Source organism: Coregonus lavaretus (genome assembly GCF_964263955.1).
Source record: "Coregonus lavaretus genome assembly, contig: HAP1_SCAFFOLD_703, whole genome shotgun sequence".
Classification (NCBI taxonomy): domain Eukaryota; kingdom Metazoa; phylum Chordata; class Actinopteri; order Salmoniformes; family Salmonidae; genus Coregonus; species Coregonus lavaretus.
In genome coordinates this window covers 246,017-272,570 of record NW_028161954.1, presented here as the reverse complement: position 1 = coordinate 272,570, position 26,554 = coordinate 246,017, and the positions used below count along the sequence as shown (strand labels likewise).

General features: G+C 44.8%; 1 protein-coding gene and 1 pseudogene across 2 annotated transcripts; one reads left to right on the top strand and one right to left on the bottom strand.

Annotated features, from left to right (window-relative positions):
• The first annotated feature begins 328 nt into the window (after positions 1–328).
• LOC311119812 (serine/arginine-rich splicing factor 5-like) lies at positions 329–6,654 on the top strand (annotated as a pseudogene). The gene is made up of 8 exons: positions 329–430; positions 911–982; positions 1,841–1,960; positions 2,275–2,304; positions 2,766–2,838; positions 4,694–4,767; positions 4,913–5,020; positions 5,185–6,654. The product of its transcript is annotated as a serine/arginine-rich splicing factor 5-like (transcript).
• A 4,884-nt stretch (positions 6,655–11,538) lies between these two features.
• LOC311119817 (hepatic sodium/bile acid cotransporter-like) lies at positions 11,539–26,349 on the bottom strand (the record flags this gene model as incomplete). The annotated part of the gene is made up of 6 exons (XM_084194475.1): positions 11,539–11,755; positions 13,445–13,629; positions 14,129–14,333; positions 25,072–25,184; positions 25,866–25,952; positions 26,146–26,349. The coding sequence occupies 6 exons, from the start codon at positions 26,347–26,349 to the stop codon at positions 11,539–11,541; spliced, it is 1,011 nt and encodes a 336-aa protein (XP_084050601.1).
• Between the last annotated feature and the right edge of the window lie 205 nt (positions 26,350–26,554).

Genomic DNA, 26,554 nt, shown 5'->3' with positions numbered 1-26,554 from the left:
GTTAGCTAGCCTGCGACACAGTCATCGTGCATATTTTGGGCCTTGTGATTGCATTTGCCAATCGCAAGATAAACAACAAACCTTAGCTTTGTTAACTACATTGTTTCCGACTGGCAATACTAGTGCAATAATGCATTAACATTAGTTACGTCCATTTAAATTTACACAACATAATTCTGTTAGCTGAAATTTGTGTTTTTTCTTCGGAGAGATTTCTTGTGCGCGGTCTGGAGTTACTGCCCGAATTAACAACACAGCGAGAAGGACACAAAATGGAGTCCTTCCTTTCTCTCTGGTTTCAATGACACATCCTATACTCAGCCGCTAGATGTCACCCAATCCAAAGCTCTTCTTCTTCGACTGCGAGAGGTTTTTCAAAGGATACGGCCGCATCCGAGACATCGACCTCAAGAGGGGCTTTGGTTTTGTTGTCAGTACACACACCTACACAATGTATTTTCACACTGTATTGTCCGTAGCTCCGGGCTAAGTGCAGTGTGAACGCGCATACAGGCTTTAGTTTTGTGGTCAGTCCACACACAATGACGCACATGGCATAAACCCTCAGTTACGAAATCTACTTGCTAGCTAATTTTTATTTTGGCTAACTACATGGTTTGGAAAACCTTGTAGAGAGGTCTATAATAGATAGTCTGAATGTTCTAATATGTTGTAAAGGGCGGCAGGTAGCTTAGTGGTTAAGAGCGTTGTACCAGTAACCGAAAGGTCGCTGGTTCTAATCCCCAAGCAGACTAGGTGAAAAATCTGTCGATGTGCCCTTGAGCAAGGCACTTAACCCTAATTGCTCCTGTAAGTCGCTCTGGATAAGAGCGTCTGCTAAATGACCAATTTAATTTAATTTTTAATTAAATTTAAATTTTTAATTTAATAATTTAATTTTGTTCTCCAGGAGTTTGATGATCCTAGGGATGCTGAGGATGCAGTTTATGAAACTGGATGGCAAGGAGCTCTGCAATGAGAGGTAAAGCGGTGTTATCGCTGGTCATGATGGATATTACATATCACCACGTTGGCCCATATATCAATAGTCCTTGGGTATTATATGAAAATGTATGCAGTCACTAACTGTAAGTCGCTCTGGATAAGAGCATCTACTAAATGACTCAAATGTAATAACAGCCTTGCAAAGGCCTTTGTTCTGTGTCTTAAGGCCTCCCTCTCTCCTCTCCCCCCCCCCCCTCTCCTCTCCCCCCCCCCCTCTCCTCTCCCCCCCTCCCTCTCCTCTCCCCCCTCTCTCCTCTCCCCCCTCTCTCCTCTCCCCCCCCCCCCTCTCTCTCCTCCCCCCCTCCTCTCCCCCCCTCTCCTCTCCCCCCCCTCTCCTCTCCCCCCCTCTCCTCTCCCCCCCCCTCTCTCTCCCCCCCTCTCTCTCCTCCCCCCCCTCTCCTCTCTCCCCCCCTCTCCTCTCTCCCCCCCTCTCCTCTCTCCCCCCCTCTCTCCTCTCTCCCCCCCACCTCTCTCCTCTCTCTCCCCCCCCCTCTCTCTCCCCCTTCCCCCCCTCTCTCTCCCCCTTCCCCCCCCCCCCTCTCTCTCTCCCCTTCCCCCCCCCTCTCTCTCTCAATTCAATTTCAATTTAAGGGCTTTATTGGCATGGGAAACGTATGTTAACATTGCCAAAGCAAGTGAAGTAGATAGTAAACAAAAGTGAAATAAACAATAAATATTAACAGTAAACATTACACTCAGAAGTTTCAAAAGAATAAAGACATTTCAAATGCCATAGTATGTATATATATATATATAGTGTTGTAACAATGTGCAAATAGTTAAAGTACAAATGGGAAAATAAATAAACATAAATATGGGTTGTATTCTCTCTCAGGGTGACCATTGAGCACGCCCGTGTGCGCCTGCGTGGTGGCCGGGGACGTGGTGGCGACAGAGGAGGTGGTGGAGGCCGCTTCCCAGATCGCTACGGCCGTGGCTCCCAGGATAGTCGGAGGTACGTGAACTTAAATATGATCAGCTAGCCTCTTACGAATCCCAGTGGGGACTTTCCACGCTCCTCGCTAACAAATAGATTCCAGAAGACTGAACTGTCCCTTTACAAGTGGACATTTTAGACAAAATATCCCCCAAGGAAAATATTATTAAACCAACTTCAAAACGCAGCTTTCTGTGCTTTCATGGTTTTATTCATACCGAGGCACGCATGCATATGCCAGGTGATAGAAATCTCAACGCCAGTACCAGCATTTTAAAAAGTCTGTTTTAATAATACTTTCCTGTGGATATTTTGTCTCAAATTTCCATAAGGACCAACCAACCCAGTGGACAACCGGCAGAGTAAGTTCAAATGGCAGTTTATTCAACATTCTGTCTATACAAAGCACCTTTCGGAAATTTGCAATGGATATAAAGCCAACCTTATCTAGGAGGCCAGCAAACTATCAGCTCAGTGGGGGGCCAACACTGCTCTTCAGATCATCCATTCTACTCCCTGTTGTAGTATTTGATCTGTTATTTCTAGTCAGAATCATGGTCCCGTATACATGTAGCATCTCAGAGTAGGAGTGTTGATCTAGGATCCGATAAGCATGTTGGAGTGGGGGGGGGGGGGGGGGTGGACGGGGGTGGACGGGGGGGGGGGGCACTGATCCTAGATCAGCACTGAGGTTCTCCTACTGTTTGTCTCTCCCTCCACAGCAAAAAGTATTGGGCCAATGGGTTTTAGCCCACTAAGGGAACCACGGTTCTAGATCATCTGCAAGGTTCTCATACTGTTCTCGCTCTCTCTCCCACCACAGTAGGAACCCCCCGCCGATGCGTACGGAGAACCGTCTCATCGTGGAGAACCTGTCATCTCGCGTCAGCTGGCAGGTGAGATCCTTACCTGGGCGTGTCTACCCATCTACCTTACCTGCCTGTTAGTAACAACACCAGGTGCTGAGTAATCAGAGGGAGAGAGCGACAATGTTCGGCTTTATACCTTATACCTTCACTAGTGATGATCTCAAGGCAACTGCCTGGTTCACTCCAGGTAAAGACAAATTCATTCAATCATGTTTTTTACCTACATTTATTGGAGAGAATGTGGTAATATTTTAATGGACTGAGAGCAAATGCATATGAAAATCAGCAGCACTAGCTAAATGTGTTGTTGGGCTCATTTCTCCTTACAAAGTATTTAACTATAAAGAGCTCTCAATACATAGCCTATCCAGCTCTCTCCTGAGAGCTTCCAGTGAAAATAACCAGCCATAGCTATTTGCTGCATCTAAAGAATGCAGTTTGATTAGATATACAAAAGAGAGGGAAAAACAAACTAATTTGTCTGTTTTTATTTATTTAAATTTTAACCAATTCTTCACCCCTTTATTTGCCAGCCTGACTGTTGTGTCGTTTGGACGAGAGCTCTTATGGTGGAGTTAACCCAATCAGGGTCCCTCTCTCTGGGTTGAGCCATGTCGTGCCAGCCAGTGTGCCAGTCGGCCTACTCCTAGTTGGTATCCTCCTGCTGGTCGTATGAGTGCTTCCTCGCTTGGTTGGGGGTGAGGTCCCGCCCCTCCCCGGGTCCCACTATCCACTCTGCTCTAGAAGCACTGGCGTGGCTGGCGGCCACTTCGCTCGCACTCGCTGCCCCCCCCCCCTGGTGGTGGGGGGGGGGTTCAACGGCGGGAGCGCTGTGCTGACAGAGAGGGAGAAATCGCAAACAGAGAGGCAGATGGGCAGAAAGAGTCGATGATGGTGTTCATGATGATGATGGTGGTGGCTGGCGTATTGGTCTGATCCATGGTGGTTCGTAAATTTGAGAGGCTTCAATCGATCCATATCCCCCCCCCCCCCCCCCCCCAATTACCCCCGTGTGCTGTGGTTCCGTCCGCACATCGCGAGAGGTGCCCAGAGGTGGATAAAATCTGCTGAGCGAGGTCACGAGAGGTCAAGGTTGGATCACGAGGTGCGATCAAGGTGGTTATGGTATGATGGACTAGGAGAGCCTGCTGCGGCCCCGCTCCAAGGGGGTCACAGGTATTGGTTTCCTCTCTTCCTCTGTACTGAGACTGAGGGGGGTGCCGAGCCCTAGACAGGGTACCCGTCCCAGGCGTTAGGGGGCAGGGAGTCCTGTGCCCTCGGCTCCTAGCTAGCCAGAGACAACCTTATTCAATATGCTGCTGAACACTGCTGCTCATTCAGGCTGTTCTACTTATCTTCATGACTATTCTGTGTAGTTGTTTTTAAAGAGAGCGGGGTCCAAGAATGAAAAAATTTAACTCCAAATTCAAAGATACATTTTTAGGTCAACCAAACGTTTGTCTTTTAGCTTCCTCAATTTTACAGAACCAATTAGAGATTATATATTTTTATGTTCTTCCTGGAAGACTTTATTCACATTTTCCTTTTGCCAAGCTCTTTTGGCCTCGCTGCAAACTAGTTTCTTAGGGAAGTGTGGCGTTTACGAACAGCTTCTGTCAATTTGGCTGGTTACACACATCAACATGCACACACAGACCTAACTGGTAACTGGAACAACTACTTTTTTAACACCATGACTTTGTTGCTGGACCAGGCAGCCAGTCATTTTGCTGTGATCTCTGAGGTTCTTGGACCCCTCTCGTCATCTGTTAGCCTCTAGTTCCTCCTATGATATCTAACCTTTTCTCTCTTTGGTGAATATGATGCATTATGATGAGTCTGTTGTCCTGTTCCGGTCCTAACTTAGCCTGTCGTTGTGTAGGACCTGAAGGATTTCATGAGACAGGCTGGGGAAGTCACGTTCGCCGACGCCCACCGCCCCAAGCTCAACGAAGGGTAAGAATAAAAGCCATTCTGCCAGCTGTTCTTTCTGTACGTGTAGGCTTGCCAACATCCATACTCCTCCTAATAACTTTTTTACATTAAACCACCATGGCAGTTGTGTCCTACTGACCCCTTGTTTTGTCGTGTCGGTCTTCAGGGTGGTTGAGTTCGCCTCTTACAGCGATCTGAAAAACGCCCTTGAGAAGCTGTCTGGCAAGGAGATCAATGGAAGGAAGATCAAGCTGATTGAGGCAGCAAAGAAGAGGTGAGTGGTCTGGAGAATAATCCCTTCTAGATGTTTCTACTAGTGTTTCCTCTAAGTACCTGAGGAGGGCAGAATACATTATCAGAGCATTTGAATAGGGCCTCAGTGACGTGATAAGAGACGACTGAATGTTGGTTTGACCTTTTCTCTTTCGTCTTCTCCAGGGGTTCCAGGAGTCGTTCCCGCTCCGAGAGCTCTTCTCGTTCCCGCTCCCGTTCTCGTAACCGTTCCCCGTCCCGCTCCAGGACCCCCCGTCGTTCCAGATCCCACTCCCCCAAATCCCGCTCCCCCAAGAGGGACTACAACCGCTCTCATTCTCGTTCCCACAGTGGTTCCCCAGCCCCCCGTGGAGGCGCAGGTGGTGGCGCTGCCCCCGCCTCCCCACCCCCTAGGGCCAAAGAGACCTCCTCTTCCTCTAAACGGCCATCCAAGCCCAGCAAGTCTGCCTCTCCCCACTCCCCTCCCCCTGCACAGCGTGCACCTTCCAGGTCTCGTTCCAGGTCTCGCGGCTCTCGCTCTCCGTCCACAGACAGCCGCCACTGAGTATTGAGAACACACTGGAACACCTAACGCAGGAATACACACATTTTTAAATGAACACACACACACTAGTACATAAATACACTCACATTCAGACAAATGTGAACACACACTAACCCCACTGTTATATTAAGACTACAGGGCAGGAACTGTTTTACCCAGCGTTTCTGGCCTGGTGTCCCTGTATTTTTCCTCAATGTTTCCTCCCTCCGGCCCCGTCTCTTCTCTTTTGACATAGCTGACCTTTTGACCTACTATTGTATGGTGGGTGTTCTCAGTAAAAGCATCGCTCTCAATGTGAACACAACGAGGGCTTTGTTTTCAATTTGAGCATTTAGTCTAAAACCTTCAGGGGGTTTGTTGGTTATGTTTTTGTTAGTATTTTTACTTGGAATAATGGATGTAATTCTTGGTAAGGTATTACATTTTTTTTTTATATCATTCAACGCTCGTGTGGTGATTCCCCTCTACCGGCTGTTGGTTGTCAGCTCTCATATCATGAACTGTTGAGAATTCAAGTTCCGTTCCATGATGGTTATGAATGTGATTGGCTAAGGTTTTTGGGTTGAACCATTCTGATCACAGTGTAGGGGTGGCGTAAAGTAACGGTTTGGGATTTGATCAGTTTTATGCTGTGATTATTTTATAGAATGCCATTTTTCAGTTTGGGGGGTGTCAGATTGTGATCTTTTCTTTGTGGGGGCAGTAAAGATGTTTTATCAGTTAAGACACCTTGTGAAAACTTTAGTTGGCTGTGTTATTCAACCCATTTGTATTGAATGTTTAAACGGAGTGGTTATCTGTACCTGTACCTCTTCGTTTCTGTAAAGCATTATACATGTTTCCTTATACGATTTATTGTAAAGAAGCGTACACACAACCTAGAGAATAGTTTGGAAAATAAAACTTTTTTTATGCTAAAGCATGAAGTATGATTTTTTTTTTGCCCCCCAGTATTCGATATGAGGGTTATATTTTGTATTTAATTGAAAAAGAACAAGACACAGCAAACGACCAATGAAAACTGTTTTAAATAAAGCATCAAGACAATTTCTATGTCAGAACTTGAGAATAAAGTAAACTTCCACAAAGAATTGTGCCACTGTAAGATGTTCTTAGTAATTGATCTAGAATTCTTTTTTTGTACGTTTCTAATAAAACATCTTAAAAAAAAAAAAAAAAAAAGTTTTCAATAGCTTATACACACATTGACATACTGCACTACCATGCCTTGATCGTAATTACACATGTGGTACAGACAGTACGTAGGTTTAATTACCCATTTCATTCAACAAATACTTGTACGTTTGACATACAGTTATCAATTGGCACATCACTCCACCTTTTTTCTAAATGGCAGCTGACGTGCATCATTGTAAATGCAAACGCAGATTGTAAGTGCAGTTACTGGGTGTTGGCAAGTCCACTACATATCTTAATAGTTTGTGGTAAATAATGTCTTCGCATCAATCACCAGGGTCCATTTCAGACTGCTCTGATGTGACTGACTGTTTCTGGATGCTCAAGAGATACAGATCATTCAGAGCGGGAATTCCAGAAGGTTCTGTGAGTTTGTATTTATTATTGGGGATCCCCATTAGCTGTTGCCAAGGCAGCAGCTACTCTTCCTTGGGTCCAAACACATTAAGGCACTTACATGATAAAACAATACATCATATAACATTGTTACACCACTGCATATGTACAATAGAACATGTATAATACCACCATACAACAATATTACAATGTACGTGTGTGTAGAGTGCGTGTGCTAGCGCTTGTGTGCGTATTTGTGTGTCTGTACCTGTGTGTGTGTGTCTCTTCACAGTCTGCTGTTCCTTAAGGTGTATTTTTACCTGTTTTTTATATCTGATTGTACTGCTTGCATCAGTTACCTGATGTGGAATAGAGTTCTATGTAGCACTGTGCGCCTCCCATAGTCTGTTCTGGACTTGGGGACTGTGAAGAGACCTCTGGTGGCATGTCCTGTGGGGTATGCATGCGTGGGTTTCCGAGCTGTATGCTAGTAGTTTAAACAGACAACTTCTAGCCTTGATTTGCATTCTGATAATAACATATCTACAGTATTTCACTTTTTAATGTGTATAGTATTGCTTACTAGGTGTTGTCCAATGAATTCTGTAACCACTCCCTCATATCAGGGTTGATGGGAAAAAGCTGTTCAGTAGAGGATATTGCATTATATCTTTGTACTCCCCTGACGAAGGCCATGCAACACAATTGTGTCAGAATTTTTAAAAAGGCATTTCAATTAATGATATGAAGACTGCCTTGGTCCTCCTTTCTTTAGGAAGACAGCTCGATGCATTCAGCATGTCAACACTTCTTACAAAACAAGTAGTGATGAAGTCAATCTCTCCTCCACTTTGAGCCATGAGAGATTGACATGGACATTATTAATGTTAGCTCTCCGTGTACATTTAAGGGCCAGCCGTGCTGCACTGTTCTGAGCCAATTGTAATTTTCTTGGGCACCTGACCACACGACTGGACAGTAGTCCAGGTGCGACAAAACTAGGGCCTGTAGGACCTGCCTTGTTGATAGTGCTGTTAAGAAGGCAGAGCAGCACTTTATTATAGACAGACTTCTCCCCATCCTAGCTACTGTTGTATCAATATGTTTTGACCATGACAGTTTACAATCCAGGGTTACTCCAAGCAGTTTAGTCACCTCAACTTGCTAAATTTCCACATTATGCATTAAAATATTTAATTGAGGTTTAGGGTTTAGTGAATGATTTGTCCCAAATACAATGCTTTTAGTTTTTGAAATATTTAGGACTAACTTATTTCTTGCCACCCATTCTGAAACTAACTGCAGCTCTTTGTTAAGTGTTACAGTCATTCAGTGTTACAGAACTTTTGTGAAACATCACAGTACGGTTGAAAAATACATGGCAAATAGAAATCCAATATGGATGGTGTTAAGAGATAGATGGGAGGGGTTGAATGGAGCTGAAGGTTGGGACTAATAACAACTAATAACAACAAGATAACTAATGTAAAACATACTGTGTCCATAATACGTACAGTTGAAGTCGGAAGTTTACATACACTTAGGTTGGAGTCATTAAAACTCATTTTTCAACCACTCCACACATTTCTTGTTAACAAACTATAGTTTTGGCAAGTCGGTTAGGACATCTACTTTGTGCATGACACAAGTCATTTTTCCAACAATTGTTTACAGAAAGATTATTTCACTTATAATTCACTGTATCACAATTCCAGTGGGTCAGAAGTTTACATACACTAAGTTGACTGTGCCTTTAAACGGCTTGGAAAATTCCAGAACGTTATGTCATGGCTTTAGAAGTTTCTGATATGCTAATTGACATCATTTGAGTTAATTGGAGGTGTACCTGTGGATGTATTTCAAGGCCTACCTTCAAACTCTGTGCCTCTTTGCTTGACATCATTGGAAAATCAAAAGAAATCAGCCAAGACCTCCGAAAAATAATTGTAGACCTCCACAAGTCTGGTTCATCCTTGGGAGCAATTTCCAAACGCCTGAAGGTACCACGTTCTTCTGTACAAACAATACTACGCAAGTATAAACACCATGGGACCACGCAGCCGTCATACCGCTCAGGAAGGAGACGCATTCTGTCTCCTAGAGATGAACGTACTTTGGTGCGAAAAGTGCAAATAAATCCCAGAACAACAGCAAAGGACCTTGTGAAGATGCTGGAGGAAACAGGTACAAAAGTATCTATATCCACAGTAAAATGAGTCCTATATAGTATCAACATAAGCTGAAAGACCTTCCAAAGTTGTGGCAAAATGGCTTAAGGACAACAAAGTCAAGGTATTGGAGTGGCCATCACAAAGCCCTGACCTCAATCCTATAGAAGATTTGTGGGCAGAATTGAAAAAGCGTGCGCGAGCAAGGAGGCCTACAAACCTGACTCAGTTACACCAGCTCTATCAGGAGGAATGGGCCAAAATTCACCCAACTTATTGAGGGAAGCTTGTGGAAGGCTACCCGAAACGTTTGACCCAAGTTAAACAATTTAAAGGCAATGCTACCAAATACTAATTCAGTGTATGTAAACTTCTGACCCACTGGGAATGTGATGAAATAAATAAAAGCTGAAATAAATCATTCTCTCTACTATTATTCTGACATTTCACATTCTTAAAATAAAGTGGTGATCCTAACTGACCTAAGACAGGGGATTTTTACTAGGATTAAATGTCAGGAATTGTGAAAAACTGAGTTTAAATGTATTTGGCTAAGGTGTATGTAAACTTCCGACTTCAACTGTATATAGGTAATAGGTTAAGAACCTTTGTGAAAGAGCACAGTTTGAAAGATATGGCAGATAGAAGCAAACCGGATGGACATCATGAAAATGATCAGAGAGGTTGAGGGTAGAGGAAGTTCAGGAGTAAAAACAAACAAAATAGAACTATTGTAAAATTGACTGTGTCCATAAAATGTATATAGTATATATAAGCTGGAAGTAGTGGCCTAAGCGTTGTTGTTAACTAGTTTACTCCAATTAGGGGAGGGATTGTAGGGTTAGAAAGTAATAAGGAAAATATATATTTTTATTTCAAAACAAATGTAAAAGTGTTACAGTCATTTCAGTCGCTGTAGTAGCTGATGTGTATAGTGTTGAGTCATCTGCATACATAAACACACTGGCTTTACTCAAAGCCATTGGCATGTCGTTAGTGAATATTTAAAAAAGTAAGGGGCCTAGACAGCTGCCCTGGGGAATTCCTGATTCCATCTGGATTATGTTGGAGAGGCTTCCATTAAAGAACACCCTCTGTGTTCTGTTAGACAGGTAACTCTTTATCCACAATATAGCAGGGAGTGTAAAGCCATAACACATATGTTTTTCCAGCAGCAGACTACGATCGATAATGTCAAAAGTCGCACTGAAGTCTAACAAAACAGCCCCCGCAATCTTTTTATCATCAATTTCTCTCAGCCAATCATCAGTCATTTGTGTAAGTGCTGTGCTTGTTGAATGTCCTTCCCTATAAGCATGCTGAAAGTCTGTTGACAATTTATTTACTGTAAAATAGCATTGTAACTGGTCGAGCATAATGTTTTCCAAAAGTTTACTACGGGTTGTTAACAGGCTGATTGGTCGGCTATTTGAGCCAGTAAAGGGGGCTTTACTATTCTTAGGTAGCGGAATGACTTTTGCTTCCCTCCAGGCCTGAGGGCACACACTTTCTAGTAGGCTTAAATTGAAGATATGGCAAATAGGAGTGGCAATATTGTCTGCTATTATCCTCAGTAATTTTCCATCCAAGTTGTAAGACCCTGGTGGCTTGTCATTGTTGATAGACAACAATACTTTTTTCACCTCTTCCACACTCACTTTACGTCATTCAAAATTACAATGCTTGTTTTTCATCATTTGGTCAGTTATACTCGGATGTATAGTGTCTGGGTTTGTTCTGGATTCCATCTGATCAGACGGCCACATCACTGGGCTAGCTGGCTGGCTGGCTGGCTGGCTGGCTGGCTGGCTGGCTGGCTGGCCTCCTCCTTTAGCTCCACTGCCTCGTACACCTGCTTCTCTGTGGAAGAGAGGAGGACAGTTAGGGCTAGGGAGGAGAGAGGCTATCGCCTGACTAAACGACAGCAACTTGGACAGCTAAGATTGAACTGACATAACTAATGTAGGTTTTCGCCTCAACTAGGAGACAGGGCCCTGTATTCATAAAGCATCTCAGAGTAGGAGTACTGATCTAGGATCAGTTTTGCCTTTTACAAAGAATAAAGAATAAGATTACATGGACAGGGGGTACCTGATCTTAGATCAGTACTCCTACTCTGAGACGCTTTATGAATACAGGGCCCTGTCTCCAGGTTGAGGCGAAAACCTACATTAGTTATGTCAGTTCAAACATTAGTTTTGTCACCCCAAGGGACCTGATGTCCAGGTCTCAGACTAGGTGCTTGTTGTAACTGTACAGCACTCAAGGACAGGGTCAGTCGAGCCTACCTTTCTTTGGTGTTTTAAAGAACCTCTGGTGAACCCTGAAGAGGGCGATGAGCAGGAAGGCCTCTCCCACCTGACACACTATGTAGATTATAGGGAACAGGTAGAGAGGACCAATCACATCGGGAGGGAACGCCACCTTCAGAATGGTGGAACACAGCTGGATGTTCTGACATCCCGTCTCCATGGCGATGGTCCTCTGTCCCCTGAGGAAAGAAGGAAGTCCAAATAAGGATTGATTGATTGACACGGAATTCTAGCTGAAGTATATAGATTTCTTTCCTCCAAGCATTAGAAATGTACTGAGCTGGAATATACTTTTACTAGAGGAAAAGGAAAAGGAAGATATACAGTACCAGTCAAAAGTTTGGACACACCTACTCATTCAAAGTTTTTTCTTTATTTTTACTGTTTTCTACATTGTAAAATAATATTGAAGACATCAAAACTATGAAATAACACATATAGAATCATGTAGTAACCAAAAGAGTGTTAAACAAATCATATAATATATTTTATATTTGAGATTCTTCAATTAGCCACCCTTTGCCTTGATGACAGCTTTGCACACTCGTGGCATTCTCTCAACCAGCTTCACCAGGAATGCTTTTCCAACAGTCTTGAAGGAGTTCCCACATATGCTGAGCACTTGTTGGTTGCTTTTCCTTCACCCTGCCGTCCGACTCATCCCAAACTATCTCAATTGGGTTGAGGTCGGGGGATTGTGGAGGCCAGGTCATCTGATGCATCACTCCATCACTCTCCTTCTTGGTCAAATAGCCCTTACACAGCCTGGAGGTGTGTTGGGTCATAGTCCTGTTGAAAAACAAATTATAGTCCCACTAAGCACAAACCAGATGGGATGGTGTATCGCTGCAGAATGCTGTGGTAGCCATGCTGGTTAAGTGTGCCTTTAATTCTAAATAATCACAGACAGTGTCACCAGCAAAGCATCCCCACAACATAACACTTCCTCCTCCGTGCTTTACAGTGGGAAATAAACATGCAGAGATAATCCGTTCACCCACACCGCATCTCACAAAGACACGGCAGTTGGAACCAAAAATCTCAAATTTGTACTCCAGACCAAAGGACACATTTCCACCAGTCTAATGTCCATTGTTCGTGTTTCTTGGCCCAAGCAAGTCTCTTCTTATTATTGGTGTCCTTTAGTAGTGGTTTCTTTGCAGCAATTCGACCATGAAGGCCTGATTCACACAGTCCGCTCTGAACAGTTGATGTTGAGATGTGTCTGTGACTTGAACTCTGTGAAGCATTTATTTGGGCTGCAATTTCTGAGGCTGGTAACTCTAATTAACTTATCCTCTGCAGCAGAGGTAACTCTGGGTCTTCCATTCCTGTGGCGGTCCTCATGAGAGCCAGTTTCATCATAGCGCTTGATGGTTTTTGCGACTGCACTTGAAGAAACTTTCAAAGTTCTTTACATTTTCCATATGGACTGTCCTTCATGTCTTAAAGTAATGATGGACTGTCGTTTCTCTTTGCTTATTTGAGCTGTTCTTGCCATAATATGGACTTGGTCTTTTACCAAATAGTGCTATCTTCTGTATACCCCCCCTACCTTGTCACAACACAACTGATTGGCTCAAACGCATTAAGAAGGAACACCTGTTAATTGAAATGCATTCCAGGTGACTACCTCAGGAAGCTGGTTGAGAGAATGTCAAGAGTGTGCAAAGCTGTCATCAAGGCAAAGGGTGGCTATTTGAAGAATCTTTTGACTGGTAGTGTATATTTTACTATAGAAAACCTTCACAAGAAATCTATCAACATAATTATAAACATGATCTTCACCATCATCAGCATCATCTAAATCTTCATCATTATCATATGTTACCATCATCCTCAACATCATCCTCATCACCGTGACTTACGATCCGTTGAGTCTGAACAGATATGAAAGGACGTATCCGAAGGTGTAGCCAATGAGGGGCATGATGGCAGCAGTGGCCATGAGTGGGGGGGACAGGACGGTCAGCATCAGATCCATTCTTCCTATGGTCATGCTGGCCAACAGGCCGATCACTACCATGGACATCAACAGGAGGGACAGACCGATCTGAGGAGCAGGAAGACGTTCAGCCAAGTACTGCATATTATTATCTGTCTGAAACAACCTGTATCTGTAGCTCAGCTGGTAGAGCGCGGCGCTTGTAACGCCAAGGTAGTGGGTTCGATCCCCGGGACCACCCCATACACAAAAAAATTTATGCACGCATGACTGTAAGTCACTTTGGATAAAAGCATCTGCTAAATGGCAGATTATTATTATTATTATATTATATTGTATCTGTATGTTTTGAATGTTTTTGAACTTTTACACTGAGGCCCTTACCAGATTGGTGTTTTTCAAAAAGATTGTAAATCTAACTGTACACCTAACTGTAGAGGACTGCTCCAAAAGATGTTACCCAAAAGGTAGCCTCGAAGCGAACCAGGCTTCCCTAAAACGGGAAGGGAGTTTCCCTAAAACTCCTCCAAGGAAGGCGTGACAACGACGTGATTTTGGAGGTATGGCAACACGAGACTACCCAAAAGCTGACCATTATCGGCCATACCTTAGTAATGGTCTTGGAGTACTGCGGCCTGTAGTAGTTGATGAGGATGCCGATGCTGCAGGGGAACAGAGCCATGACCAGGGCCAGAGTGATGCCAGCGTAGGGAACAGCACTCTCCAGGTTGGAGAAGCCCTGGCAGTACAGGTAGAGGAGCAGTGGCATCATACCCAGGGCTAGAACTGTAGAGCAGGTAGTCATCACAATACTGGGGAGGGAGGGAGGGAGGGAGAGAGGGAGGGAGAGGGGGAGGGGGAGAGGGGGAGAGAGAGGGAGAGGGGGGAGAGAGAGGGGGGACAGGGAGGGAGGGAGGAAGGGAGAGAGAGGGGCGAGAGGGGGGAGAGGGAGGGAGGGGGGAGAGAGACAGAGAGGGAGGGGGAGAGAGAGAGAGGGAGAGAGAGGGGGAGAGAGAGGGGGAGAGGGAGGGGGGGAGGGAGGGGGGGAGAGAGAGAGGGGGGACAGGGAGGGAGGGGGGAAGGGAGAGAGAGGGGGGAGAGGGAGGGCGAGAGGGGGGAGAGGGAGGGAGGGGGGAGAGAGAGGGAGGGAGAGGGGGGAGAGAGAGAGAGGGAGGGAGAGGGGGAGAGGGGGAGGGGGAGAGAGAGGGGGGAGAGGGGGGACAGGGAGGGAGGGAGGAAGGGAGAGAGAGGGGGGAGAGGGAGGGCGAGAGGGGGGAGAGGGAGGGAGGGGGGAGAGAGAGAGAGAGGGAGGGAGAAGGGGAGGGGGATAGAGAGAGGGGGGGAGAGGGAGGGAGGGAGAAAGAGAGAGAGAGTATTTATTTTCTACCTGACCTGGCTAGCGTGCTGCTATGGTATCAGAGCCATGCTCATTGTTACATATTGACAGAATGTGGAACAACAGATAGCTGTGGCCATGCTATCACAACCCTGACATTCCTCTATTGGATCAATGCCAAGGGGCCAGTAATCTGAATAGATGGGTTAGCTGACAACGTCAGGAAAAACTAAGCGCAAGCTTCAATGGGGCAGAAGTCCGTGTGTTGTGATTCTGGATAGCCAGATAGCTAGCAACAATGACGTTTCAGCTCCTTGTATCTTGTTCTTGATACCATGTCTTGTTTTGAGGTGTTTTGAATAATGTCACGTCTATGCTAATATGGCATACATTCGCTAGTTAGCTAACCAAGAACTGTAACAATGTATTTCTGAGACTCTTAGTTATGTTTTCAACAAACATTTGGAGACTAATTATAGTTTACATGTGGTCAGCAATGTAAGCCAACCCTGTCTGTTTTGCCCCATACTTTTGCACGCGTCGGTATTGTTGCTAAGCAACCAACTCGTCTATACTGTCATTTCTGTTGTTCTGTTGAGTGGTGCCTATCTAATTTGTATTTTTTTCTGTGGATAATGTTATGCTTTAAAAAAAATACAGTAAGAAAAATATCTGAAATCTGAATCTATTTGACCTATAGCCTGACAGACAACGCTAGTGTAAATGTAATCTCTGCACCCAGAGTTAGCAGAAGGTCAGTCCTTGAGACAGTCAGAAACAGAGTGCTCTGTCGGATGAGACCTGCAGGAGCAGCTAGAGGCTGTGTATTTCCATGCCATAAAGTACATGCATCATGTCCTAATGGAGGTTTCCAGGTACGTTGTGAAACTGAAGGGGTTCATGACCAACCAGGTGGTTAAAAGTAGCATAAAACGTGGGATGGGGTGTCCTGGTGATGTTGATTAATATCTATGATAATTATGTTATGGTCTTGGTCGAGTAGTAAGTGTACAATAGGGGGGTTAGTAATGGCATAATGGGACCCCATCTCGTCCAAAAAGCACCTGGATGATCATCAAGACTCTTGGAAGAACGTTCTATGGACAGATGATTCAAAAGTATAACTTTTTGGACGACATGGTTCCAGTAATGTCTGGCGAAAACCAAACTCTGCATTCCACAGTAAGAACATCATACCAAAGGTCAAGCATGGTGGTGGTGGTGTGATGGTTTGGGGTATGCTTTGCTGCCTCAGGACCTGGACGACTTGCCTTAATAGAAGGAACCATGAATTCTGCTCTGTATCAGAGAATTCTACAGGAGAATGTCAGACCATCCGTCTGTGAGCTGAAGCTGAAGTGCAGCTGGGTCATGCAGCAAGACAATGATCCAAAACACACAATCAAGTCTACATGAAAATTGCTAAAAAGCAACAAATTGGAAGTTTTGGAATGGCCTAGTCAAAGTCCAGACCTAATCCCAATTGAGATGTTGTGGCAGGACTTGAAACGAGCAGGTCATGCTTGAAAACCCACACGTCACTGAGTTAAAGCAGTTCTGCATGGAAGAGTGGGCCAAAATTCCTCCACAGCGACGTGAGAGACTGATCAACAACTACAGGAAGCATTTGGTTGGAGTCATTGCAGCTAAAGGTGGCACAACCAGTTATTGAGTGTAAGGGGGCAATTACTTTTTCACACAGGGGAATTGGGTGTTGCATAACTTTGTTTATGAAATAAATATGTCATTGTTGTGTTATTTGTTCACTTATGTTCCCTTATGTTCCCTTTATCTAATATTAGGTTTGGTTGAAGATCTGATAACATTCAGTATCACAAATATGCAAAAGTAGAGAAAATTAGAAAGGGGGCAAATACTTTTTCATAGCACTGTATTCGGAAAGTATTCAGACCCCTTGAATTTTTCCAATTTTTTTTACTTTACAGCCTTATTCTAAAATGGATTAAATGTCCCCCCCCCCCCCCTCATCAATCTACACACAATACCCCATAATGACAAAGCAAAAACAGGTTTTTAGAAATTTTTGCAAATGTATTGAAAACCACCCTGGAAATATAACATTTACATAAGTATTGAGACCCTTTACTCAGTACTTTGTTGAAGCACTTTTGGCACGATTACAGCCTTGGGTCTTCTTGGGTATGACGCTACAAGCTTGGCACACCTGTATTTGGGGAGTTTCTCCCATTCTTCTCTGCAGATCCTCTAAAGCTCTGTCAGGTTGGATGGGGAGCGTCACTGCACAGCTATTTTCAGGTCTCTCCGGAGATGTTTGATCGGGTTCAAGTCCGGGCTCTGGTTGGGCCACTCAAGGACATTCAGAGACTTGTCCCGAAGCCACTCCTGCGTTGTCTTGGCTGTGTGCTTAGGGTTGTTGTCCTGTTGGAAGGTGAAATTTCACCCCAGTCTGAGGTCCTGAGCGCTCTGGAGCAGGTTTTCATCAAGGATGTACTTTGCTCCGTTCATCTTTCCCTCGATCCTGACTAGTCTCCCAGTCCATGCCGCTGAAAAACATCCCCACATCATGATGCTGCCACCACCATGCTTCACCGTAGGGATGGTGCCAGGTTTCCTCCAGACTTGATGCTTGGCATTCAGGCCTAAGAGTTCAATCTTGGTTTCATCAGACCAGAGAATCTTGTTTCTCATGGTCTGAGAGTCCTTTAGGTGCGTTTTGGCAAACTCCAAACGGGCTATCATGTGCCTTTACTGAGGAGTGGCTTCTGTCTGGCCACTTTACCATAAAGGCCTGATTGGTGGAGTGCTGCAGAGATGGTTGTCCTTCTGGAAGGTTCTCCCATCTCCACAGAGGAACTCTAGAGCTCTGTCAGAGTGACCATCGGGTTCTTGGTCACCTCCCTGACCTCCCTTCTCCCCTGATTGCTCAGTTTGGCCGGGTGGCCAGCTCTAGGAAGAGTCTTGGTGGTTCCAAACTTCTTCCATTTAAGAGTGATGGAGGCCACTGTGTTCTTGGGGACCTTCAATGCTACATAAATGTTTTGGTACCCTTCCCCAGATCTGTGCCTCGACACAATCCTGTCTCGGAGCTCTAAGGACAATTCCTTCGACCTCATGGCTTGGTTTTTGCTCTGACATGCACTGTCAACTGTGGGACCTTATATAGACAGGTGTGTGCTTTTCCAAATCATGTCCAATCAATTTAATTTACCACTGGTGGACTCCAATCAAGTTGTGGAAACATCTCAAGGATGATCAATGGAAACAGGATGCACCTGAGCTCAATTTCGAGTCTCGTAGCAAAGGGTCTGAATACTTATGTAAATAAGGTATTTCCGTTTTTTATTTTGAAAAAATTAGCAAAAATATCTAAAAAACTGTTTTTGCTTTGTCATTATGGGGTACTGTGTGTAGATTGATTAGGGGAAAACATAATTTAATCCATTTTAGAATAAGTCTAACGTAACAAAATGTGGAAAAAGAGAAGGAGTATGAATACTTTCCTAATGCACTGCATATATATATATATCCAATTGGGGAACCCTGATCTATGTCGATGTAAGCCAGGTCATTCAGCTCTGTACTAACGGGGTGATTACCAAGGCACTAATGTACAGTACCAGTCAAAAGTTCGGACACACCTACTCATTCAAGGCTTTTTCTCAATTTTTACTATTTTCTACATTGTAGAATAATAGTGAAGACATCAAAACTATGAAATAACACGTATGGAATCATGTAGTAACCAAAAAAGTGTTAAACATATCAAAATATATTTCACATTTTAGATTCTTCAAAGTAGCAACCCTTTCCCTTGAGGACAGCTTTGCACACTCTTGGCATTCTCTCAACAGGTGTGCCTTGTTAATGGATGTTGCTGTAGGCTAATCACCACTGCCCCCGAAGCAAGCACCAGTTAGCCTTGAGCTAGCCTCGAGCAGGCCCATATCCCGGCTATCTACCTCTCTGTCTACCGGACGGGAGTAGCCAGCTAACCAGCTAACTAGCAACTTGCTATTAACCACCGTTAGCGGTTTTTCACCATTGTCCGTGGCCTGCACTACCTACCAGCCAGCTCTAGCCTGGACTATTATCGGCCAGTCTGCACTGTCTGCACAGCGCGTTATCGACTCAGAACCTATCAGATTTTCTGCCGGAATCACTGAATCACTGGACCTTTAACACTGGCTAATCAAACTCCCGAGTGGCGCAGTGGTCTAAGGCACTGCATCGCGGCGCTAGCTGCGCCACTAGAGATCCTGGTTCGAATCCAGGCTCTGTCGTAGCCGGCCGCGACCGGGAGACCCATGGGGCGGCGCGCAATTGGTCCAAGGGTAGGGGAGGGAATGGCCGGCAGGGATGTAGCTCAGTTGGTAGAGCATGGCGTTTGCAACGCCAGGGTTGTGGGTTCGATTCCCACGGGGGGCCAGTATGAAAAATGTATGTACTCACTAACTGTAAGTCGCTCTGGATAAGAGCGTCTGCTAAATGACTAAAATCTATAATCGCAACTAGCTAGCTGCAACCAAATGAACATTGTTGTTGGCTAATCAGCCTTGAGCTAGCCTTGAGTCAGGCACATCTCCCGGCTATCTACCTCTCTGTCAACCGGACGGGACCTCCTAGAGTCGACACAGAGTAGCTCAGTTGGTAGAGCATGGCGATCCATCACGACTGGTCTGCCGACGTAATCGTCTGTGGTTTCAACAGGCTTCCCGTTGCGACGACCACGAAGATCCATCTGCTAGCCCCGGCCCGCTAGCACACGCAAACAACAGCCATGCTTCCTGCTTGCTGTGCTGTAGCACCAATTCAAACTGTTCTCGGACTCACATATTGCTGCTATGATCACTCAGCTGCACAGCTGATGCCTGCTGGACTGTTCCTTTACACGGTACCCTGTCCTGTTTATCTGTTTAGCCTCAGCCAAACTTTATCGCCATTACCAGTTGTTGTCTTAGCTCTCTCTAATAACACCTGTGATTGCTTTATGCCTCTCTCCCATGTCAATATGCCTTGCCTATTGCTGTTCCAGTTAGTTCTTATTATACAATTTCACTGTAGAACCCCAAGTCCCTCTCAAACTGCCTCAAATAGTTCCTTTGTTCCACCCCCCATACATGCCGAGACCGGCTCAATCGGTGCCTCAAGTGATGCTCTTTCTTTCATTGTTACCCAACGCTTAGGTTTACCTCCACTGTACTCATATCCTTGTCTGTACATACTGCCCTGAATCTATTCTACAACGCCCGGAAATCTGCCCCCTTTATTCTCTGTACCCAACGCACTAGAAGACCAGTTCTTAAAGCCTTTAGCCGTATCCTTATTCTAGTCCTCCTCTGTTCCTCTGGTGATGTAGAGGCTAACCCAGGCCCTGCAGCCCCCAGTATCACTCCTACTCCCCAGGAGCTATCATTTGTTGACTTCTGTAACCGTAAAAGCCTTGGTTTTATGCATGTTAACATCAGAAGCCTCCTTCCTAAGTTTGAGTTATTCACTGCGTTAGCACACTCCGCCAACCCTGATGTTCTAGCAGTGTCTGAATCCTGGCTTAGGAAGGCCACCAAAAATTCTGAAATTTCATACCCAACTACAACATTTTCCGTCTAGATAGAACTGCCAAAGGGGGTGGAGTTGCAATCTACTGTAGAGATAGCCTGCAGAGCTCTATCATACTATCCAGGTCTGTGCCCAAACAGTTTGAGCTTCTACTAAAAATCCACCTTTCCAGAAATAAGTCTCTCACTGTTGCCGCTTGCTACAGACCCCCCTCAGCCCCCAGCTGTGCCCTGGACACCATATGTGAATTGATTGCCCCACATTCATCCTCAGAGTTCGTCCTGCTTGGTGACCTAAATTGGGATATGCTTAACACCCCGGCCAATCCAAACTAGATGCCCTCAATCTCACACAAATTATCAACGAACCTACCAGGTACAATCCTAAATCCGTAAGCATGGGCACCCTCATAGATTTCATCCTGACTAACTTACCCTCTAAATACACCTCCGCTGTCTCCAACCAGGATCTCAGCGATCACTGCCTTATTGCCTGCGTCCGTAACGGGTCCGTGGTCAAACTACCACCCCTGATCACTGTCAAACGCTCCCTAAAACATTTTAGCGAGCAGGCCTTCCTAATTGATATCGGATATCGATCTCATTCCGTCAGTAGAAGATGCCTGGTTGTTCTTTAAAAGTAAATTCCTCTCAATCTTAAATAAACATGCCCCATTCAAAAAATACAGAACTAAGAACAGATATAGCCCCTGGTTCTCCTCAGACTTGACTGCCCTTGACCAGCACAAAAACATCCTGTGGCGTACTGCATTAGCATCGAATAGCCCCCGCGATATGCAACTTTTCAGGGAAGTTAGGAACCAATATACACAAGCAGTTAGGAAAGCAAAGGCTAGCTTTTTCAAACAGAAATTTGCATCCTGTAGCACTAACTCCAAAAGGTTTTGGGACACTGTAAAGTCCATGGAGAATAAGAGCACCTCCTCCCAGCTGCCCACTGCACTGAGGCTAGGAAACACTATCACACCGATAAATCTACAATAATCGAGAATTTCAACCAGCATTTTGCTACGGCTGGCCATGCTTTCCACCTGGCTACCCCCCCCCCCCCCCCCCCCAACCCCCCTGTAATCTTTATCATAGGTACACTTTAACTGTGAGAGACGGAATCTGAAACAAAAATCCAGAAAATCACATTGTATGATTTTTAAGTAATTAATTTGCATTTTATTGCATGACATAAGTATTTGATACATCAGAAAAGCAGAACTTAATATTTGGTACAGAAACCATCCATCCTCCCCTCAATACGGTGCAGTCGTCCTGTCCCCTTTGCAGAAAAGCATCCCCAAAGAATGATGTTTCCACCTCCATGCTTCACGGTTGGGATGGTGTTCTTGGGGTTGTACTCATCCTTCTTCTTCCTCCAAACACGGTGAGTGGAGTTTAGACCAAAAAGCTCTATTTTTGTCTCATCAGACCACATGACCTTCTCCCATTCCTCGTCTGGATCATCCAGATGGTCATTGGCAAACTTCAGACGGTCCTGGATGTGCGCTGGCTTGAGCAGGGGGACCTTGCGTGCGCTGCAGGATTTTAATCCATGACGGCGTAGTGTGTTACTAATGGTTTTCTTTGAGACTGTGGTCCCAGCTCTCTTCAGGTCATTGACCAGGTCCTGCCATGTAGTTCTGGGCTGATCCCTCACCTTCCTCATGATCATTGATGCCCCACGAGGTGAGATCTTGCATGGAGCCCCAGACCGAGGGTGATTGACCGTCATCTTGAACTTCTTCCATTTTCTAATAATTGCGCCAACAGTTGTTGCCTTCTCACCAAGCTGCTTGCCTATTGTCCTGTAGCCCATCCCAGCCTTGTGCAGGTCTACAATTTTATCCCTGATGTCCTTACACAGCTCTCTGGTCTTGGCCATTGTGGAGAGGTTGGAGTCTGTTTGATTGAGTGTGTGGACAGGTGTCTTTTATACAGGTAACGAGTTCAAACAGGTGCAGTTAATACAGGTAATGAGTGGAGAACAGGAGGGCTTCTTAAAGAAAAACTAACAGGTCAGTGAGAGCCGGAATTCTTACTGGTTGGTAGGTGATCAAATACTTATGTCATGCAATAAAATGCAAACGAATTACTTAAAAATCATACAATGTGATTTTCTGGATTTTTGTTTTAGATTCCGTCTCTCACAGTTGAAGTGTACCTATGATAAAAATTACAGACCTCTACATGCTTTGTAAGTAGGAAAACCTGCAAAATCGGCAGTGTATCAAATACTTGTTCTCCCCACTGTATATCCATCCTGCCCTGCCTTTCGAAAGTTTTTGAAAGCCAAGTTAACAAACAGATCACCGACCATTTCGAATCCCACTGTACCTTCTCCGCTATGCAATCCGGTTTCCGAGCTGGTCATGGGTACACCTCAGCCACGCTCAAGGTCCTAAACGATATTATAACCGCGATCGATAATAGACAGTACTGTGCAGCCGTCTTCATCAACCTGGCAAAGGCTTGATGCCTCTGTCAACCACCGCATTCTTATTGGCAGACTAAATAGTCTTGGTTTCTCAAATGACTGCCACGCCTGGTTCACCAACTACTTCTCAGATAGAGTTCAATGTGTCAAATCGGAGGGCCTGTTGTCTGGACCTATGGCAGTCTCTATGGGGGTGCCACAGGGTTCAATTCTTGGGCCGACACTTTTCTCCGTGTATATCAATGATGTCGCTCTTGCTGCTGGTGACTCTCAGATCCACCTCTACGCAGACGACACCATTTTGTATACATCTGGCCCTTCATTGGACACTGTGTTAACAAACCTCCAAACGAGCTTCAGTGCCATACAACACTCCTTCAGTAGCCTCCAACTGCTCTCAAACACTAGTAAAACTAAATGCATGCTCTTCAATCGAACGCTGCTGGCACCCGCCCACCCGACTAGAATCACTACTCTCGGACGGGTCTGACCTAGAGTATGTGGACAACTACAAATATCTAGGTGTCTGGTTAGACTGTAAACTCTCCTTCCAGACTCACATTAAGCATCTCCAATCCAAAGTTAAATCTAGAATCGGCTTCCTATTTCGCAACAAAGCCTCCTTCACTCATGCTGCCAAACATGCCCTTGTAAAACGGACTATCCTACCGATCCTTGACTTCGGCGATGTCATTTACAAAATAGCCTCCAACACTCTACTCAGCAAATTGGATGTAGTCTATCACAGTGCCATCCGTTTTGTCACCAAAGCCCCATATACTACCCACCACTGTGACCTGTACGCTCTTGTTGGCTGGTCTTCACTACATATTCGTCGCCAAACCCACTGTCTCCAGGCCATCTATAAATCACTGCTAGGCAAATCCCAGCCTTATCTTAGCTCATTGTTCACCATAGCAGCACCCACCCGTAGTATTCGCTCCAGCATGTATATCTCACTGGTCATCCCCAAAGCCAACACCTCCTTTGGCCGCCATTCCTTCCAGTTCTCTGCTGCCAATGACTGGAACGAATTGCAAAAATCTCTGAAGCTGGAGACTCTTATCTCCCTCACTAACTTTAAGCATCAGTTGTCAGAGCACCTTACCGATCACTGCACCTGTACACAGCCCATCTGAAATTAGCCCACCCAACTACCTCATCCCCATATTGTTATTTATTTTGCTAATTTGCACCCCAGTATCTCTATTTGCACATCATCTCTTGCACAACTATCATTCCAGTGTTAATACTAATTGTAATTATTTTGAACTATAGCCTATTTATTGCCTTACCTCCATAACTTGCTACATTTGCACACACTGTATATATATTTTCTGTTGTATTTTGGACTTTATGTTTTGTTTTACCCCATATGTAACTCTGTGTTGTTGTTTTTATCGCACTGCTTTGCTTTATCTTGGCCAGGTCGCAGTTGTAAATGAGAACTTGTTCTCAACTGGCTTACCTGGTTAAATAAAGGTGAAATAAAAAATAAATAAAAATAAATAAATAAAAGTTAATTTGTGGAATTTCTTTCCTTCTTAATGCGTTTGAGCCAATCAGTTGTGTTGTGACAAGGTTGGGGGGTATACAGAAGATAGCCCTATTTGGTAAAATACCAAGTCCATATTATGGCAAGAACAGCTCAAATAAGCAAAGAGAAATGACAGTCCATCATTACTTTAAGACATGAAGGTCAGTCAATACAGAACATTTCAAGAACTTTGAAAGTTTCTTCAAGTGCAGTCGCAAAAACCATCAAGCGCTATGATGAAACTGACTCTCATGAGGACCACCACAGGAAAGGAAGACCCAGAGTTACCTCTGCTGCAGAGGATAAGTTCATTGTCATTATTCATCATAAAGCTATTATCATATTAATAATACATACTCTCAGACAGACACGCCATCCATCACACCTTTTAGTTTTAACTGACCGGTCATTAACCCCTTTATTTGACACCTAGGACTGGATAAGTAGGTATGCATATTTATCTGATGTCTTGAGCCTTGATTTCCAGTCTTCCACATTCACATTGCTCGGGAAATGAGTTGTAGTTACCGGTATATGTACAATTTGGGGAACAATAACTGGCTGATGAGTCTTTAGTGTCAGAAACAAGATGATTCATCTGAGCGTTATGCCACACTGTGATAATGGGGAGTTTTGGATGAGAATAGATGAAAGTGTATGGAGGTTCATGTGAATAGTTAAGAGTGTTGTCTACCTGAGGTTCACGTCTCCCTTCAGAGCCAGGGCCAGTATATTGGAGAGGCTTCCCCCTGGACAGCATCCACAGATCAGCACCGCTACAGCCTCCATCGGCTCCAGCTGTAACACCTATAGAACCACACACATGAATCCACAGATCAGCACCGCTACAGCCTCCATCGGCCCCAGCTGTAACACCTATAGAACCACACACATGAATCCACAGATCAGCACCGCTACAGCCTCCATCGGCCCCAGCTGTAACACCTATAGAACCACACACATGAATCCACAGATCAGCACCGCTACAGCCTCCATCGGCTCCAGCTGTAACACCTATAGAACCACACACATGAATCCACAGATCAGCACCGCGACAGCCTCCATCGGCTCCAGCTGTAACACCTATAGAACCACACACATGAATCCACAGATCAGCACCGCTACAGCCTCCATCGGCTCCAGCTGTAACACCTATAGAACCACACATATGAATCCACAGATCAGCACCGCTACAGCCTCCATCGGCTCCAGCTGTAACACCTATAGAACCACACACATGAATCCACAGATCAGCACCGCTACAGCCTCCATCGGCTCCAGCTGTAACACCTATAGAACCACACATATGAATCCACAGATCAGCACCGCTACAGCCTCCATCGGCTCCAGCTGTAACACCTATAGAACCACACATATGAATCCACAGATCAGCGCCGCTACAGCTATGGAAATACTAACCTTAGCCAATGAGAAATACTACCCTTAGCCAATGAGAAATACTAACCTTAACCAATGAGAAATACTAACCTTAGCCAATGAAAAGGCAGTGAGGGGCATTACTCCGAACTGGGCCACCACTGCGATGGCTATTCCTTTAGGTTTCAGGATGTGGGCCTATATAAATAGATTAATAACAATATTAATGTTATGAATATAATTTTTCATTTGTATACATTTTCACAAACCCTAAAACTGCTTTAATCACAAAAAAATCATCACAAAAAGAGGATGAAAATAACCCCAAAAAGTCTGAAACAACCGGAAACTAGAGAACCAAACTAGAGATGAGCATCATCATGAGAATCACCTTGATCTTGGACACCTCCATGGTACAGCCCAGTGAAACCATGGTGATGAAGAGGATGACTATGGTGGTGACGCTGATGGTCTGGTCTATTATGGGTGGCAGGGGGGGAAAGTGGGTTGGGGTGATGTTGAACAGTAAACTGTCATTGGACACAAGGTACTGATCAGAGAACACCCCTATGGCGGTGTCAATGGTGTCTTCCATTTGTATCTTCTTCTCTTGTTGGAGCCTTTGATCGAGAGGGGGGGGGGGGGGGGTAAGTTCATTCTATTTGGCAAAAATCCTTCAAATTCAAGTCCTTAAAATGCTATTGACTAAACCATTGCTTACAGTATTATAGTCTAGCCTGTCTTGTCCATGTACAATTAAAGATTTACAGCAGTTAATACTCACGTTCTGTATCTCATGA